We start from the raw sequence: 19,596 nt of genomic DNA on the forward strand, positions 1-19,596 counted from the left end.
TATATATAGATCTGTTACCACCACCGAAACATATTTGTAAGAAAAGTTTTGCAAAAATAAAATTTAGCTCATTTTTTTCTTGTGGATTAATTTATTAATGTTGTCACATTCTGTTGTTTTTTTCCTATATAGCCAAATTTTTTTATTATATTTGCACTTTTTTTGACGTAGGGCCGCCATTTTGACCGCATGGGTCACGGTCGCCATGTGATGCGGGCTATCCCACATCGGGGGCAGTGCTGCTGCCTGCTTCACGCGGAGCCTTGGTGCTCCGCCGGCGCTGATGCCGGCCAACGCCTGCATAGCATGGAGCCCTAGCGCTCCCCTGTACGCTGCTACGGGCCGCTGTGATACAGCGTCCACGTCTGTGGGGTACTTTGACGTACGCGTTTGTACGAAACTTTAGTGCTCCGGAGCCGCTCCTTGGTCTACCCGAATATGTGGGTGTACTTCAGCCGCAGTATGGGACCTCCGGGTAAATTTAATAAAAACTCGACTGTTCCGTTTTAAGTGACGCGCAATAATGCCGCAAATTTTATTTTCACTACAAGACTTAAAGTTAGCTGCTTTCGCCAATACAACAGAGTTGAATCAATATCGAAAATTCTTAGATATAATCTATTACCTTAGGCGAATTCATATAGGGTGATTTGTAGGGCTGCAACATGTATGCTTGATCTCAAAAACTACTTCTCCGAAGTGGGCCGGATTTGATATACATATTTTTTTTCTTAGCCTCCTTAAGCACCGTCTAGAAAATTTTTGAAATCGACCAAAAGCCACGCGCTCCTCCCACATAACAGTATTTAAAAAAAAAATCGAAGCTAGCTATATTTTAGGGGGAGTAGGTTTTGTCGGATTTTAAAAATTTTCGAGACGGCGCATAAAGAGGTGAAGCACAATGTGTATATCAAATTTGGGCAAGATCGGTGAAGTGGTTTTTGAGATACACATACATATCGTCGTTTAAAGTGCAAAACCGCGTATCAACAAAAATGCAAAACCGCGTATCAGCAAAATGCAAAATCGCGTATGTGTAGTTGTAGAAATTCGTTTCTAGAGCGTAAAAACACTCATATTTCAAAATGGTTCTCTTTTTTATAAAGCAATCAAATTTCTGGCTAGTATATTTCATGACGAATGGATAAGTATTGAGCCAAGAGCTTGTGTGAGCAAATCCAATTTTTGGCAGCCAATGTCAGTTACGCGGTTTTGTACTTTAAACGAAGATATATGATATAAGTGGGTGGTGCCACGCCCATTTCCCAAAAACTTTACAAAAAACAATTTTTTTGCTAAAAAACCGTTGCATACATCTTGCATACATGATGAAATATTGATGCACACAAATAAATCGCCGTATTTCTTCTAAAATTCTTCTTCTTTATTGGCGCTATAACCGCCTAAGCGATTTTGGCCGAATCCGGAATAGCACGCCAGGCTTCTGTGCCAACTGACGCCTATTGGAAATGCTAAATGAAGCCAAGTCCTTCTCCACTTGGTCTTTCCAACGCAGAGAGGGCCTTCCTCTTCCTCTGTTACCACCATCGCGGCCCGCGTTTCTTTCAGAGCAGGAGCGTTTCTGTCCATTCGAGTGACATGGCCAAGCCAGCGGAGCCACTGTATTTTAATTCGCTGCACAATGTCTATATCGTTGTAAAGCTCATTCAGCTCATCGTTAAGTCGTCTGGGGTATTCTGCATCGCCAACGTGTAAAGGCCCGTAAATATTTCGCAGAGTCTTTCTCTCAAAAATTCCAAGAGTCGCTTCATCAGGTGTTGTCATTGTCCATGCCTCCGCACTATAAACCATCACAGGCATGATGAATGACTTATAGAGTGAGATTTTTGTACGACGAGAGAGGACTTTATTTCTTAATTGGCTACTCACTCAAAAGTAGCACTTGTAGGCAAGAGTGATCCTCCGTTGGATTTTAAGGCTGACGTTATTATTGGTTTTAATGCTGGTTCCCAAATAAACGAAGTCATATACTTTTTCAAACTTGTAACTGTCAAGAGTGACGTGGGTCCCAAGACGCCTATGCTCTGACTGTTAGCGTGATGGCAGGAGACGGTTGGTTGATTAGTTTAAGTGGATTGTCACCCTGGTGAGAAGCAACTAGCAAGTTTGCCACTTTGATTCCAAAACTCATGCAACCTACAGCCATTTGACGGCTTTAATAAATTTCAGTACGTCATACAGAGAGAGGCAGCTTCACTCTGAAATATTCTGCAGGAATGGTTTGCTTAGTGTCTTTAGCCTCATCCTAGCGAGGGCAAGAAGAGGCTAGGTGCAATGTGTATATCAGATTTGGTCGAGATCGGTGAAGTAGTTTTTGAGATACACATACATATATGATATAAGTCGGCGCCGCACGCCCTTTTTCCAAAAACTTTACAAAAAACTATTTTTTTTGCTAAAAAGCAGCTGCATACATCAATTTTGATGAAATATTGATGAACTTCTTAGCCACACTGGTCAAAAACTCTGAAAATCCGGCACATACACACAAATAAATTCAACGCCGTATTTCTGCTTAAATTCTTCTTTATTGGCGCTGTAACCGCCTAAGCGATTATGGCCGAGTCCGAAATAGCACGCCAGTCTTCTTTGCCAACTGACGCCAATTGGAAATGCTAAGTGAAGCCAAGTCCTTCCTCTTCCTCTGTTACCAGCATCGCGGCCCGCGCCGAATACTTTCAGAACTGGAGCGTTTCTGTCCATTCGAACGACATGGCCAAGCCAGCGGAGCCACTGAATTTTATTTCGCAGGATCTTGCTCTCAAAAACTCTAAGAGCCGCTTCCCCAGATGTTGTCATTGTCCATGCCCCCGCACAATAATCCATCACAGGCATGATGAATGACTTATAGAGTGAGATTTTCGTACGACGAGAGAGGACTTTATTTCTCAATTGCCTACTCACTCAAAAGTAGCACTTGTAGGCAAGAGTGATTCTCCGTTGGATTTCAAGGCTGACATTACAATTGGTTTTAATGCAGGTGCCCCAATATACGAAGTCATATACTTCTTCAAACTTGTAACTATCAACAGTAACGTCGGTCCGCCTATACTCTGACTGTTTGCGTGGTGGCAGGAGATGGTTGATTGGTTGGTTTAAGTGGATTGTCACCCTGGTGACAAGCAATTAGCAAGTTTGCCATTTTTATTCCACAACTCGTGCAACCTACAGCCATTTGGAGGCCTTAGTACATTTCCATAAGTACGTCATAGAGAGAGGCAGCGGCACTCTGAAATATTTTGCAGGAATGGTTTGCCTAGTTTCCTTAGCCCTTTCCTAGCGAGGGCTGAACACTCGCACGGCAAGTATCGAAGTATCGCAGCTGCGACAGAACCTATTGAAGGGCAGTCCTATCCTTTCGGAATGCACCCCAACAGGCCAGTGCCCTCTACACACTGCAGTAACTTTAAAGGTATCTGTTTTGCTCGTTCCTAAGAGAGCTTTGGTTTTTAATGAGTCGTAGGAAACCCAGAACTGCCGAGCAATCCTGTAAGATCCTGTGCAGTTCCACCTCTTGCTTGCCTTCGAATGATAAATTTCGGTAATTTTTGTCTTAATCTCCCTTAGCGAGGCGCCCATGTCCACCGCGTGGGAGACGTTCAGTGCGGAGCCGGTCGTTGCTAGTTCGTCCGCTCCGTCGTTTCCGTAGATGCCCCTATGTCCCGGGACCCTTATGGGATAATTTCGTATTGATCAGAAATATAGGCCAGTTCTATCCAACATTCATCCACTAGCTGATATCTAACAGAAATAGAAGAAAGCGCCTGAATAGCCACTTGGCTATCCGAGAGGATGTTCATCTGCGATCTCGCGGGTACAATCTTTTTGATGTACGTTACTGCCTCCTTAATAGCAACCGTTTCGGCCTGGAAAACGCTTGCATAGTCTGGTAGGCACCCTGCACCAACTCCGCATTCCATCTTTGACCCATCCGTAAAGACAGTTAAGCCCTGCAAGAACCCGAAATTTTCCTGATTCCAGTCACTGCGGCTTGGGAATTTTCGCGAAAACTTCCTTCGGACAGGATCTCATTGCACCTGTTAAGCTAGCTGCTGGATTCCGCCTAGCTTTTTAACTACGTAGTCCTTAGTAAGGGCTGACCACCAGACCAGCGCCCCGTAAGAGATTATGGGTCGGACTATCTTCTTGCTTTCTATCTGTTGCCCAACATTCTATTGGCTACATAGAGAGCCACCGTGGCCTTCCTAGCAATATTTGGTTTCCAGTTAAGTTTGGAATCCAGAATAACTCCAAGGTATTTCACCTTGTTTTACAGACGTAGTTTCGTTTAGGTAATTGTGTTTTATTTGTGAAAAGAATAAGGTTAGTTTTCTCAGGGTTTACGCTAAGAGAACAACTTATGACCCAGGGATCTACTATCTTTAGAGTCCTTTCCATAATTTCACTTATGACCGAAGAAAACTGACCCGATACCAGTATCGCTTCATCGTCGGCGTATGTCACCCGCTTTGATTCTCTGAGAGTACAACTTTACCAGTAGTTTGTTTAAGACCAGGAGCCATAGTAACGGCGATAGCACCCCTCCCTGTGGGGTGCCTCTCACTGCATATTGGGCCCTGCTTTGGTACCCCAGTTCGGCATGCATTACTCTGCTCCTTAGCAGAAACACTATCCAAGCCCGGATACAGTGTTCAATCCCTGTTTCCATAAGTGCCTCATGGATGGAATCTACACTAACATTATTAAAAGCCCCCTTGGTGTCTATAAAGGATGCCATTGTAAATCGTTTATAGTAGAGCGAACACTCAATTGTACGTACCACTTCAAGTAGGGCAGTCTCTGTTGACTTCCCTTTCAAGTATGCATGTTGAGAGCATGATAAATTGGACGTATTGTCCTATATACAGATCCAACAGCCTCTCGAACGTCTTGAGCACAAAGGTCATTAGGCGTTTTGGTCGGAAATCTTTAGAATTATCATGGCCCCGTTCGCCCGCTTTAGGATTAAAAATTACTTTAATCTTCTTCCAGCTTAACGGAAAGTGGTTCAGTATTAAGCAACCTCTAGAAATTATATCTATGACTGGAATGACCATCTCAGCAGCTTTCTGAAGCATGACTGGTAGTATTCCGTCCATACCCGGAGATTTAAAGGGTGATAGCAAATTTTATCCTTTTCCTCTCCAGTAGCTCCTCTAAGAAGTCCTCGAAGAGGGTTGGTATATGGTCTGGGGCATCGGTTTCGACTACATCGATTTTGAACCCTGGAAAATGTGTATTCAGAAGGATATTCATCGACTCGCCAGGCGACTCGGTCCATGAACCAACTGACCTTTTTATATATGTATGTTGTTCCCTTTGGCAAGGACTTTGCTTAATCTTGCAGATTTGTTAGTATCCTCGATGGATTCGCATAATTCCCCCCAGGACGCCTCCTTGGCGTCCCGCATCGCTTTTTGGTATTTCTTTAGGTTCTCTCTGTATAGGTCCCATACATTATTCCTGTAGCATTTGTTGAAGGATTTTATTACTTGCTTCCGTAGCGCTGTAAGGTTCTCACTCCACCAAGATGTGCGCTTCGCTTTATCTTTGTTCACCACCAAGCCCATTCGCTTTGCCTCTCTATCTATTTATTTTTAACTCCTTCTAATATAAGTTAAGTCATAGATTCTTATATTATTGATAATTTCTTAGGAAGTGAAGGATTCACAATGATTTCAACCGCTACTTAGATCTTATATTTGTAAGTAGTAATATTAAGTTTAATGTTCAGGTCGCCGCTTCATCACTATCTTCATCTACCTTATATCATCACCCTTTGCTGCTTCACATTGTATTTTTTGAGTATTTTGAGGTTAATCATAAACATCAAGAAATTGCATTTAATTATAACTCTTTTAATTTCGATGTCATCGATAACGCATTTCTTAACATCCTTTGGGATGATGCTCTTGGTGATGGTGGTATTGCTAGTTGTTTTGACCAGTTTAAAAGTACGGTGTTTAATCTTTGTAAAAAACACATTCCAGTTCATGCTAAATTGTCTCATAAGTTTCCTTGGTATTCGAAGAAACTAAAACGTTTAAAGAACTTGAGGAATAAGATTTTCAAAAAATTCCAGTCAACTAATGAGCAGGAATACTTTGATTTGAACAAATCTCGCTACAGGGAGTATATCAATAGCTTCGAAGTTAAAATTTAAAATAATCCAAAAAGTGTCTGGCAATTGGTTAAGTCTAGAAAAAATGTATCTACGGTTCCCACTTCGGTTTTCTGTAATGGTTTCAAGGATAGTAATATTTTAGATGATGATGATTTTTCTAACGATGGTCCTCGGATATACTTACTCAGGATTTGTACAGTGTTTATTCTAATTTCAATCTAGGGTCATTAGTTCTGGAGTGTTATAAAAGAAAAACTATTTTTCAACATTAAGCAACTGGTTTGTCCAAATCAGCATGGTTTTGTCTCTGGAAAATCTACTACTACTACTACTATTTCTCAATTTTAAAAAATGTCACAAGAACATCTATGGTCTATGGTGGATTTGCCAGGTCTAAAGCCACACTGATAATACCTTATAACCTATGCTTAGAAGTCTGATCTAGCGGTAGTTGGCGCGTATGGCGGGATCGCCTTTCTTGTGGATTGGGCAGAGCGCACTTAAATTCCAGTCGTCGAGCATGCGTTCATCAGACCATATTCTGCATAAGAGTTGATGCATGCACCATATAAGCTCTTCGCGGCTGTACTTGAACAGCTCGGCTGGCAGGTTGTCAGCTCGAGCAGATTTGTTGTTTTCGCTCCCTAATTTAAGTACGTTCTGGACATCGGTAAGTAGGTCTCCATGGTTGTTCTTATAGGAAATCGCCATGGTATTAAACCTTCCGTAAGTCGCCTAACTCTCTGATAAAATGTTCGGGCGTTTTTCCTGTCGGCCAGCATCTTAAGCTCTTCGCACTCACGTATTTCGGCCTCTCTGTTTTAATTGCGGCAAATGCTTATCGCTTCCTTCTTCAGTTCCCTTTCCCTATACCAGTCCCACTTTGCTCACGTTGCACCCGATCGCAGCGTGACCCTGTAGGCGGCACCTTTTTGCTCTACAGCTTTTTGACATTCCTCATCGTGCCAGTTATACTTTCGGGCTTGCTGTACCGGTGGCGGTACTTCGTGAGCGGGAAATGTGGTTCCACAGCTCGCGTATGTCGGTTTGTTGAAGAGTGCTCTCAGAGAGCAGGTGTGAGAGTCAAGTGGCCGTCTGTTGTGAATGCACATTTTATACTGCACAGAGGCGGGTGCGTATCTTTGCTGCAACAAGATAGTAGCCCGAGTCGGTGTTTGTCCCTCGGAGTGTACATACGTCTAAAACACTGGAAGCATGCCTTCCGTCTATCACAACATGGTCGATTTCGTCTCTCTATTTTCGATCTAGAGATAACCATCTAACTTGATGGATCTTTTTAAGCTGGAACCTAGTACTATATATTGTTTCGGGCCCCAGCGAAGTCGAGCAGCCTCAGTCCGTTATCTGACGTTTCGTCGTGGAGGCTAAATTTTCTGACAGTGAAGTCAAAGATCCCTTCCTTGCCGACCTTGGCATTGAAATCGCCAAGGAAGATTTTTATATCGTGTGGGGCAGCGCTCGTATGTACACACCAAGCGCTCATAGAAGAGATCCTACGACGCCCCGCTTAAATTTCTTAACCATAAGAATTGGCCCAGTGAAACTAGTACTTGCCTCTTTGTGTCTTCCCTCCCCGTGGGACCGCCGTCATGCATTGCCGCACGGGAAAAAGCGATTAAGTCACCGCTGCTGTTGCCTATGCTCTCTTCTTGCTGTCGTACCCCAGGTTTTCTACGAATCGGAAGGCAGTTCTTAAAAATTCAAAATGGTGGATACAATATGGCGGATGGACTTTTAAAATAAATTTAAGATTTTTATGAAATTTGATATCCAAAGGTTCTTTGAGCGGCTATAGGTGGCAATTATACGAAAAAAATAATACGTTATTGCACATATAGACACATATAGACACATTCATTTGACACCTCATTTTTTGTAAACCATTTTTGAAATATGGATATTTTTTTAAATTAAAATAAATCGGGCCTTTTCATGTATTTTCTTTAACTGCATGTACAAACAAGGCTATGCATAGTAAATTTTTCTGTGAAATGCTTCCAAAGTACAAAGGTACATTATTACCTACTCCTGACATTATTTTGTGATACCTAAAAAAAATAAAAAATTAAAAACCGGTGACACTTTTACCTGAACAATTTTTCTTATCAGGGAACTCATCCCCCACCTACCTTTTCCTCAAGTTGGGCAGGGTCCTTCTTGGACACCACATACGTACATGTGCAAGCAAATCAGAAATAAGTAAAGTTGCAAGCAAGGCAAATTTCCTATCTTTTAAGGCACAATTCGCAAATATCGTCACACAACATATGTAGGTACTTGACATTTTTTTGTTAATTTTGACTGGAAACTAACGAGATGTATATGCAATGATATGATCTCTCAGTAGACGCAAATAATAAAAACTTAATTTTGAACTTTAAACTTTTAGACCGCCATATCCATCAAAGATGACTTTGTGTTATTTCCTGGGCATTGCTTATGCTTCCTCCATGGGCGGTTGTGGTACAATAATAGGCACAGCGACTAATTTAACCTTCAAAGGCATCTATGATGGGTAAGTATTGGATTCTCTGAAATGCTTGTTGGTACTCAAAATATTTTTTTACAGTCGTTTTCCACAATCTACAGAACAAATGGATTTCCCCACTTTCATGTTTTACTCTGTACCTTCAATGTTGGTATATACGGGGCTTACATTTATTTGGTTGCAATGGCATTTCATGGGTTTGTTCCGACCAAAGAGCAAAGAAGCAGAAGAAGTTAGGCTAGGTCAAAACGGGGCTGAAGTTGCTAAAAAGGTAATTGATCAACGCTACAAGGAATTGGGACCAATGAAAGCCCACGAAATACAAGTTATGATACTTTTCATATTCATGGTTGTGATGTACTTCACTCGTAAACCTGGCATTTTCCCTGGCTGGGCGGACTGGCTCAACGCAAAGTAAATGGGTTTACTATTTTCAAAACTTTCACCACTCCAATCAATATTTTTTACTGCCTTTTTAGAGATATTCGTAATTCTATGCCCACTATATTTGTAGTTGTCATGTGTTTTGTTCTGCCAGCAAATTACGCATTCTTGCGCTACTGTCTATGCAAACGTGAGTTAAATGGAGTCCCTTGCACAAATTAAACTGACACATCATAGAATTTAATACATCTCCATATTTTTGAATTTGAAAAGGTCCCCTAACTACTGGTCCTGCACCATCTTTGGTGACTTGGAAATTCATCCAGTCAAAAGTACCATGGGGTCTCGTCTTCTTGCTTGGTAAGTTTCATTACATATGAACATAAAATTTTAATTGTTTTTTTGTTTTTTTATAATAAAATAGGTGGAGGCTTTGCACTGGCCGAGGGTAGCAAAGTAAGTGGCATGGCTTCATTGATTGGAAATGCTTTGGTTGTGTTAAAGAATTTGCCACACCCCGTTTTACTATTGGTAGTGATTCTCGTCGCCGTATTCTTAACGGCATTCAGCTCTAACGTAGCCATTGCGAACATAATTGTTCCTGTTTTGGCTGAAATGGTAAAAGACTTCCTTGGCGAAAGTTATAGAATTCATAACAGAATAAAATATTTTACATTTCTAGTCGGTAGCTATACAAGTTCATCCACTATACTTAATTTTGCCAGCTGGACTTGCATGCAGCATGGCATTCCATCTGCCAGTGAGTACACCGCCCAATGCCTTGGTGGCTGGTTATGCCAATATAAGATCAAAAGATATGGTAAGTTTTAAAATATCTAATAGAAAATAAAATTATGTACATATGTACATATTTACATATTTATATTTGTTTAATAATAATAGTAATATCTTGGCGCTTACACATATGTTAGTGTTTGGCCGAGCTTCTCCTCCGATTTGTGGCGTGCGCCTTAATGTTGTCAACCAAAGCGGAGGTGCCTACAGTTTTACGCCGACTCCGAACGGCGATTGTATTTTTATGAGAAGCTGTTTTTCATGGCAGAAATATACTCGGAGGTTTGCCATTGCCTGCCGAGGGACGACCGCTGTTAATAAAAAACCTTTTTCTATATTTTTTGCGATGTTGGTTTGACCAGGGTTTGAACCCAGGTGCTGCGGAGTGGAAGCGCGCACTGCTTACCACTACACCACTACACCACTTATTTCGTAAAAAAAATAAAGAGACAATACTATCCAGAAAGCTCAGATTTTAATCTTCTTCAAGCTCTCGTTCATTTTTTTAATAGGAGCTAGGTTTGGAGCAGATTTTTCTCTTCGAAACCGAACATTAACCTCAAATTTAGGTTCCAGACTCTGCAGTATCTTTTGCGCAAAGGTAGGGTTAAATCAACCATTCCAGCAAAAAGAGACAATACTATCCAGAAAGCTCAGATTTTAATCTTCTTCAAGCTCTCGTTCATTTTTTTAATAGGAGCTAGGTTTGGAGCAGATTTTTCTCTTCAAAACTGAACATTAACCTCAAATTGAGGTTCCAGACTCTGCAGTATCTTTTGCGCAAAGGTAGGGTTAAATCAACCATTCCAGCAATGGGTTGTGGGCTGGGATTCGGGTCGATCACCTAAAAACCACTACCAATGAAGAGACCAGAAAAGCCTCGCATTACTACTCCCTCCTCCCCCCTCAACTTCGACGACCCTCATACACGGAAAAAGGACTACTATTGACGGATGTGCACCTGCAATGTCCGCACCCAATATAGAGAAGGTGCATCTATCCAACTGCTGGATGTAATAAAAAAATACCAGGCTGACATCACCGCAGTTCAGAAAATGTACGGGACATGGCTGCAAAAAATTTCAAAATCTGATATCTACTACAGCTCGGCTGCTCTATTCCAAAACACAGTATCCAACATTTTCTCGGAAAATCCGATTTTTATAAATTGGGATATACTGTGTTCAGACGCACCTTTTAACTAGGTCTATTTGTTGATAGCTGCAAGATTTTCGGAGATACGAACATCTAAAACCTAGTGTAGGTACTAGATAAAAATTTGTATCTTTTCCCATCCCAAAACGAAGTATCTGTTTCTCTACATCAATTTTCTTTTTAACACATACTGTGGGACATGGCTGCAAAAAATTTCAGAACCTGACATCTACTATAACTGCCATGAGACGGCAGACAAATTAGGTGTGCGATTCGTGGTTGGGCGGAGACTCCGACACCTTGTCTCCAGGTTCCCCCACCCCAGTGCAACGATCTGTATCAAAGCTAAATTTAACAACATATGCCTTTTTCGCACACGTAGAAGGACGATGCGACTAAAGAGCAGTTATTCGAGCGTCTAGAAGAAGCGTATGAGCGTTGACAGGGTGGGTAAAGAAGACATATTTGGTCCAATAGTAGGAAAATTCGACCTTCATTACAACGGAATAGGTGGTTGATTACTTCTAGAGCAACCAAAAATTTGCTTTAATAAAGGCGTTCATGCCGCCAAAAAAGCCATTTATGGCACTAAAAAACCAATATTTCGCACTATCTATTAAATTAGTTAATATATGTACATTAGGGTGCCCATCGAAATTTTTTTTTTGACATTTCTAAACCCTACCACCTAGTTTTAATCGTTTTTATGAGGAATATTATTGCCTATTTTGTAGATTTTTTGAAGGTCATTTAGAGGTCGGGATCTGTCGATTTAGGTCAGAAAATAGGATTTTGTAGATTTACGAGTTTTTAAATGACTATTTTCGACTCGATTTCAAAGATCGAGAAGATAATATATATGTAGGCCTTTAAAATGGTATATAATAATCTATTGTCGGACTAGGCTTGTTGGGATTTTTATCGGGTAAATTAAAAAAATACCCATATTTCTCTTAAATTTTTAAATTTTGACCATCGACAATTTCTACAATTTCAAAATATGGATTACTATCTAAAATTACATCTAGTTTCAAATCAACTGATAGCTCACTTATTGCAATCGCATACAAATCATCGTATTTAGGCGACTTTTCTTAAATATGCCTCCTTAAGTACCGTCTTGAATATTTTTGATATCAGACAAAACCTACTCCTAAAATATAGCTAGCTTTAAGTTTTTTGAAATTACCGTTACGTTGGTGGAGCCCGTGGTTTTTGGCCGATTTCAAACATTTACAATATGGCGCTTAAGAAGCCTAAGCGAAATGTGTTCACCAAATTTAGTTGAGATCGGTCAAGTAGTTTTTGAGATACACATATTTGAAATAAATGGGCGGTGCCACCCCCCATTTTTCTAAAATTTCTTGAAAAACACACTTTTTTGCTAAAGAGCGATTGTGTTTATCAATATTTAATAAATATTGATGAATTCTTAGTCACGCTGCTCAAAAAATCTGAAATTCCTGGCCATAAACACATATAAATTCAAGGCCGTATTTATGGAAAGTCGCATAACTTCGTGAATTTTTATGCGATTGCAACAAGTGAGCTATCAGTTTATTTAAAAATATGTTTAATTTTGCATAGTACCACATATTTTGAAATTGTGGAAAATATCGATGGTCAAAATATAAAAAATAAAAGAAATATGTTTTTTTTTTAAATTTACCCTATAAAAAATCCGAACAAACCAAGTCCGACAATAGATTATTATACACCATTTTAATATTCTTCTCAGATTATATTCGACCTTTGAAATCGAATCAAAAATAGTCATTCAAAAACTCATAAATCTATAAAATCCTATTTTCTGACCTAAATCGACAGGACGCGACCTTTAAAAAATCTATTAAAATAGGCAATAATATTTCTCATAAAAGCGAATAAAATTAGGGGGTAGGGTCTTGAAATTTCCAAAAAAAAAGTATTTTCTATGGACATCCTAATGTACATAGATGCAAAATACTTCTTAAGTAAAATATAGACATTTCATGAGGATCCTCTAAATTTATACTTAGAAATGTAAAGTTTGGAGCCAGCACCATTTTCGACAAGGGAAAAACCTTTGGAAGGTGCCCTAATGTGAATATATGTATACTTAAAAATGAAATGTAAATAAGTCAGTGCAGTACACAATAAAGAGGTGAGCTCATGATTCAATAATACAAGGTTAGATAATTATTGACAGCCGCGGTTTCACACTCCCTTACAAAAGGTTGCATTTACGAAGGGCGGAGAAAGGGGAAGAATGAAATCTCTTGGTGCGAAAATGGTAGTAGAAAAGTACGCAATTAGTAGTGAAATTCCCTTTGTAAATTCCAATGTATTTGCAGGAAATCTGGCATTTTAAACGAAATATTGAACGTAATATTGATATAGCTACGTGAATTACGTAATTTATGTGCTATTTAGCTGTGTAAAACTGCAAAAAGACTCAAAATTAAAATAAAACTACTATAAGATTGGTGTAAACATCCGATTTAAAAACAATTTATGTTTTTATCAGTTAAATAAGCTTCATATGCATATACAAATAAGCATATTGCACAAAAGCGTATACTTCTATTTCACACCAGAGCTACACTTTTTCCAAGCAAATTTGCAAAGAAGCAACACGGTGCCGCTGCTAAGGGAGCGGTGCGAGAGAGACAACTGTCAGTTTATCGAACCTTGTATTATTGAATCATGAGGTGAGCTATTCCGGTAGATTACCCAAAAAGCTGGCATGATATACTATACAGTATTACCGTTGTGCGACTAGTGTCAAATTAACACTTTTCGAAGATCGATGCCCCCTGACACCGACTTTTGAAAAATAAGCTTATTTTCAAACAAAAAAAATCATGCGACTTTTGCCCCTTTTCTTTGATTTAAAATTCTATATACACATTTTGACGATTCCTTCATAAATTATATTTTTCTTACGTGTTTAAAAATACTTTTAGTATTTACTTTTCAAAGGCACTCTCTCTCTGGCCAGATTTTGACTGATTTCAACCTTCTTATTATGTCAAAGATTTTCCGAATATATTCCAGAAGTAGCGTGAATTAATGCTCCGTTTTGTAGCTTATCATTTCCCCCAATGTGCTTATGTTAAATTTATTTTTTAGTTAATGATGTAAGTATTTTTTTTTAACTGCAATTTTGTTTTCATACTAAATGCAAAATATGCATATTGCGTTTTTTAAATATATCCCTCATCGATAGGTTATTATTTTAAGAGAAACAACTATTTTTGACAGAAAATGGCGATATCCATTAACAATTTATTAAAAATAATGGGGCATAATCATAGATGAAATAAAGTCTACTCTAGAAGCGGATTCACCGTTCGTGTCCGGGCACTTTTTGTTAGTAATTTTACGCGTTCCTTTCCCGTTCTGTCTCACTGAGAGCGCGACAAAAATGTGCTGAACCAAGGCGTATTCAATAAGGTGGTATCGGTACGCCAATAACAAAATGTACATGTATTTTGTTTTTTCTTTCGCGGCGAGGACTGTCAAAAATTTCATAGGAAGGATGTGAAAGAGACCAGAAAACCATAAACAATCAACTGCTCAACCAATCAACAGCAGCCATTTGACATATGAAGCCGTGAGGCGAAGAAAAATAAAAGGGTGCTGCTGTCACCTGTTAAACACGTCTTGTTCTGAACACTTTTTGTTCGAATCAAATTGATTTTAGTTTTCTGTCCGAACGACTTGATGATTCGGGTTGCCGCGATCTCCTTTGTATGCGTTTGCAGCGAATTTCAGGTATTATTTACCCTCAGAATCGGGTGTAGCCAACAATATCATCAGCTGTTTGCTTCAGAACAAAATCAAATGTGCCGAACTGAACCAGGGATGATAAATGATTTTTTAATTTTTGTACCAAATGGACAAAAAGAATGTACTAAATCTGCCTAAAAAGTACCAAAATTTAAAATACCAGACATACATAGGTATATGGGTAATTTCCAAACAAAGTGTTCATGACAGGTATTTTATATATTTTTTTTGGGATTGATAACCTTATCCTCTAAAATCGTTCACTGACGTGAATACGAAACTGCTTTCAGGCTCTTCAAAAATTAATTTTTGTTCTTATTTTTGCATTTTTGTAAAATTTTTTCCAGAATGTAACATTTGCATATCACTTTTATACTTGTTTATTAGATAATCCAATGTTGGAGGTTTTTTTCCGCCTTCTTTATGACATTAACTTGACGTTTTTCTTGGGAGGCAGGCTTTTTGTTTAATCTTTCTTCAGCAACCACTTCCCATATTTGCCAATTTTGGAGAAACAAGCGATTTAAATAACAAATCTTTTTCCACCTAAAAGTGACCTTCTGGAAATATTTAAATTTTTTTTTTTTTTCTAAGAGTCCAATTTCATGAAAATATAAAATCAAGGAAACCATTGAAACCCCTGAAGCAATATAAATAGGCATTAGTAATTATCTTATTTGTAGTGTGATTTGTATAAAAAACTGGGTGACTTTCCGGAAATATTAAGGGCCAATTTCACAATGCGTAGTTAACTCAGAATCGGGAGTTAACTACAGAATTTTGTACTGAAAATCTCTAGTTAACTGTCGATTCTGAGTTAACTACGCACTGTGAAATTGGCCCTAAGACTTACTCGTTAATTTTAAATACCCTTTTAATTTTATCGGTATTAATTAATCACTCTGCTTTAGTTAGAACAGTTTTTTGGTTCGGCCAGTGTGTACTGCACCAAAAATCTGGAAAAATTTCGTCCGTGGACTTGGGTGCGTAACGTTATATGTACTTGTACTAAGTATCCAGTACAAATCAATAATTCAAGTTAATCAACAAAACCATACAAATATGTTTATTAAGTGCGAGTAGCACAAAAATTTTACAAAGAAACAGTTGCTTATATTATAACAGCAACTGTTTGATGATTTTAAAAAGTCTTTCGTTTTTAATAAACACCACGCATTTACTTGTATAAAGTAGGAAAAATATGACTGCATTTTAATCCACAAGTCGTATTTCTACACAATTCGTCGTAATGCTTTGACAAAATTGTATCAAAAATGTCGATGTATGTATGTACCAATGTACTTTTGGGATCCAAAATGTACCAAAAAGATACAATTCTACCATCAATTTCATCACTGAACTGAACGCTGAACCATACTTCACGAAGCCGCCTTAAGCTGCTTTTTTGGCAGATTTTCTGTTGAAAAAAAGCTAAAACTAACGTTAGAGTCAATTTTGTTTCGACTATGAATATGCCCTAATAAGTTTCGAAAGGTAAAATAATGAAAGTCTTTACATACATCGTATAAATGATTTTAATGACTTGAAGACACTTCACTGACTTTTCAGCTGTAACCCTGGTACTATATATTATACGGGAACAAAGTTATTGTCACATCCAACCTACACTAGCACGTGTGCACATACAGTTATCTAGCTTTGAAGTGTTGTAAATTTTTAGTTGAACGGCAATACAGCGTTTTATTTAACACTACGGTGAAACGAAACTGAAGGGTTTAGGAAATCGTAAAAATACTTAAAAAAAATACATGTGGTGAAAGAAATTGAATTTGTGGAAAAAAATCAACAAAATTCATTTTTTGTAACAATTGCAAAAAATTCCACTACAAATACGGCTTATTTATAAGATTATTTTCTGGAAATGACATCTACTTTATTAGTTCCCTGAAAACATTTCAAACTATACCCTTGCAAATTTTTGGTTGCCCTAGTTATTACCAACTACGCAGAAACTGGTATGACGAATATTGCCAGAGCACAGCATATAAAACTACCATGCAGTTAACGCGACGATTGAGCCGTACCGGAATAAGCGTTCTTAGTAGATATTGTATATAAGATCTTATCGACGATATGGGGTGATAGACTGAAGCCCTTCATGAACCAAATGATTAGACCTAAGTGGTTTGGGAAATCAACCATCAAGTTAAGAGAACCGACAGACGCCATCCTTTTGTCGATTTTAAATAGTGAAAAGCGATGTCTCACTATCCATGATTTTTTCACAGTGAATTAAAAATCACTTAAACCAACCCACTGCGGCTTTTTCAATATGATGCGGGTAAACGAACTAAGAGCTTCCGATCTCAATCGCAGCGGAACTATATGCAGTAAAATCACGGTGCTGCTGGCGAATGCAGATGATATTGACATCGTCGGCCTAAGGCCCAGGGACATCAGGGCAGCATTTTCTAGTTCAGAAAAAGAAGAGAAAGAGGTTGATCCTGCTGTGAACACGGGTAAGACGAAATACCTCCTGAGAGAATAAATATTACCAACAATGTCAGCCTGGAAATCAGGCGAAGAATAACTTTTTTCAGCAAGTGTTACTTTCTGCTCGGCAGGAAATCGAAAGACATAACCCTTTTCTCGGCGAATAAAAATTACACTCTCAGTTTATATGTCGCAGACACATGGACAATGTCGATCAAAGATGAGAAGGCTTTGGTGGCTTTCAAGAGAACTATTCTATGTAGGATCTATGACCTTGTTCGCGCGGGATGACGCGACGGAATGACCAACTGTACGAGCTTTTTAATGACATGGATATAGTCAAGCGCATTAAAATACAACGTTTGCTAGTTCGGCATTTTATACGCAAGATCGACTCGGCGCTCATGGGTGGACAACGAAGAAGAGGGCACCCACAAATGCAATGGAAGAAACAAGTGCAGAATGACTTATCTGCACTCTGTATGTACAACTGGAGCCCCTTCGCAAAGGGGAGATGCCCAAAACCGACGAATGAAAGAAGGAGCTAACTATTTCTCGGATTGCCCATATGTATGTCTGAATTCATTTTAACATTCCGAAGTAGGGTTATCTTGAAAGCACGTCTGTATCCATTACAATGACACGATTTGTCAATAAGATGGCATCAAAAAGCAAGGAATTCATTTGCCAAGGTACTCTCAAAGCCGTTGGAGTATTCTCTTTGCCTCAACTATCCAAATTTCATGTAAGCACATAGGCTAAAACCTTACAAATAGATACTGTTAGGAATCCTCTGCGGCGATGGCATGCATCGTTTCACAAGAACACATACATTTCAATACCAGTAGATTCGTAGTAAATTTCGATAACCTCTAAACTTAAAGAAGAGGGCACACCCAAAGGACTGAATTGTCTAACTGGGGATCTCATGTCTAGGGTATAGGAGGAATTAGGGTAATCCATATGAAAGGTATCACCAATTACCGCGCTAAAATACTTTTCAGCAAATGTGTGAGAGTATAAGGTTCGATCGAGGATATGGTGTGAAACACTGACTTTCATAAACCATAACCTCAGACCTAGAAAATGCACTATTGCCATGATTTTTACAGTGCTGGAAGTACTCTTGATAAGTAGGAAGCAAAATAAATTTGTATTACTTTAGCTTTAAAATATACATATGTACATGTCTTTACAGTTAAATATATATATATATTTTTTTTTAATATTACAGGCTGTTGCTGGAATTGGACCCACTGTCATAAGTATAGCCGTATTGTATATTTTCAGTCTCACATGGGGCGCAATTGTGTATCCAAACTTGAACTCATTCCCAGACTGGGCGGCGGCCGCGGCCCTTAATGCAACAACACATTAACAGTTTTCACTGCCAATTTGTTGATAACGTACAGAATTTCTGGTACATGATGTATAAAATCTACCAATATTTAGTTAGGTAAGCAAGAAATGTCGAATTTCGAAGCCGATAAGAAGTAAAAAAAGTGAAAATCTCTCAAGTGGGCCACCCAAAATGTGATGGTCAAGATTTTTTCAAACAAATCACTTTATTCGGTTAACAACCATAAAAAAAAATATATAATTTGAACAATTTTGCAAAATTCGAATCTTTACAAGAGTTATTGTTGTTAACTTTTTTTGATGAATTCAGTCATTATTTATTATCTACTGATTCATAGCATGTAGCTTTCTGATTTTTTGGATGATAATAGCTAATTAGACACGTTTTAGCCCGATTGTTTCAATTTTTCAAAAAATAATTATTTTGTACAAAATTTTTAAGTTTTACAAAAAGTTTGTATAAACAAATGGAAATATTTATTACTTCTCGATCAGATTTTTTAATCGTTTACATTGAATATCAATCCTTATGCTATAATACATTATTTAAATTGAATGCAGTCAAAAGTTATAAATTTTTTTCGCTCCTGCCACGGATGCTTTTGCTTTCATGCCGCGTGCCGCGCGGACTCGTAGCGAGCGTGGTGCAACTAGAAAATGGAAAAAAATAAAATTTATTTATATACAAAGCATAGATTATCTAATACAATATTTATAAAATATAAGTTATAAAAATTAAAAATCAGGCTAAAGCGCGTCTAATTAACTATTATTTATCATGCAAAAAATCAGCAAGCTACACAAGCTATGAATCAGTGGATAATAAATAATTACTGAGTTCATCAAAAAAAGTTAGTAACAATAACTCGTGTAAAAATTCGAATTTTGCAAAACTGTTCAAATTATATATTTTTTTTATGATTGTAAACCGAATAAAGTGATTTGATTGAAAAAATCTTGACCATCCAATTTTGGGTGGCCCACTTGTGAGATTTTATATGTATGTACATTAGACTGCATCACT

General features: G+C 38.3%; 1 protein-coding gene across 1 annotated transcript in view; it reads left to right on the plus strand.

Annotated features, from left to right (window-relative positions):
• The window catches only part of LOC118738711 (protein I'm not dead yet), a 145,118-nt gene extending 126,375 nt beyond the window's left edge, over positions 1–18,743 (plus strand). Inside the window, exons 8-14 of the mRNA XM_036469637.1 lie at positions 8,556–8,681; positions 8,736–9,068; positions 9,134–9,228; positions 9,312–9,398; positions 9,463–9,656; positions 9,721–9,858; positions 18,448–18,743. Coding sequence (XP_036325530.1) covers positions 8,556–8,681; positions 8,736–9,068; positions 9,134–9,228; positions 9,312–9,398; positions 9,463–9,656; positions 9,721–9,858; positions 18,448–18,591 — 1,117 coding nt within the window. The 3' untranslated portion in view covers positions 18,592–18,743. The remainder of the gene's footprint in view (positions 1–8,555; positions 8,682–8,735; positions 9,069–9,133; positions 9,229–9,311; positions 9,399–9,462; positions 9,657–9,720; positions 9,859–18,447) is intronic.
• Positions 18,744–19,596: the final 853 nt, after the last annotated feature.

This window comes from Rhagoletis pomonella, unplaced genomic scaffold, assembly GCF_013731165.1.
Source record: "Rhagoletis pomonella isolate Grant_MI unplaced genomic scaffold, Rhpom_1.0 Rhpom_scaffold_00005, whole genome shotgun sequence".
In the NCBI taxonomy this organism is placed as follows: domain Eukaryota; kingdom Metazoa; phylum Arthropoda; class Insecta; order Diptera; family Tephritidae; genus Rhagoletis; species Rhagoletis pomonella.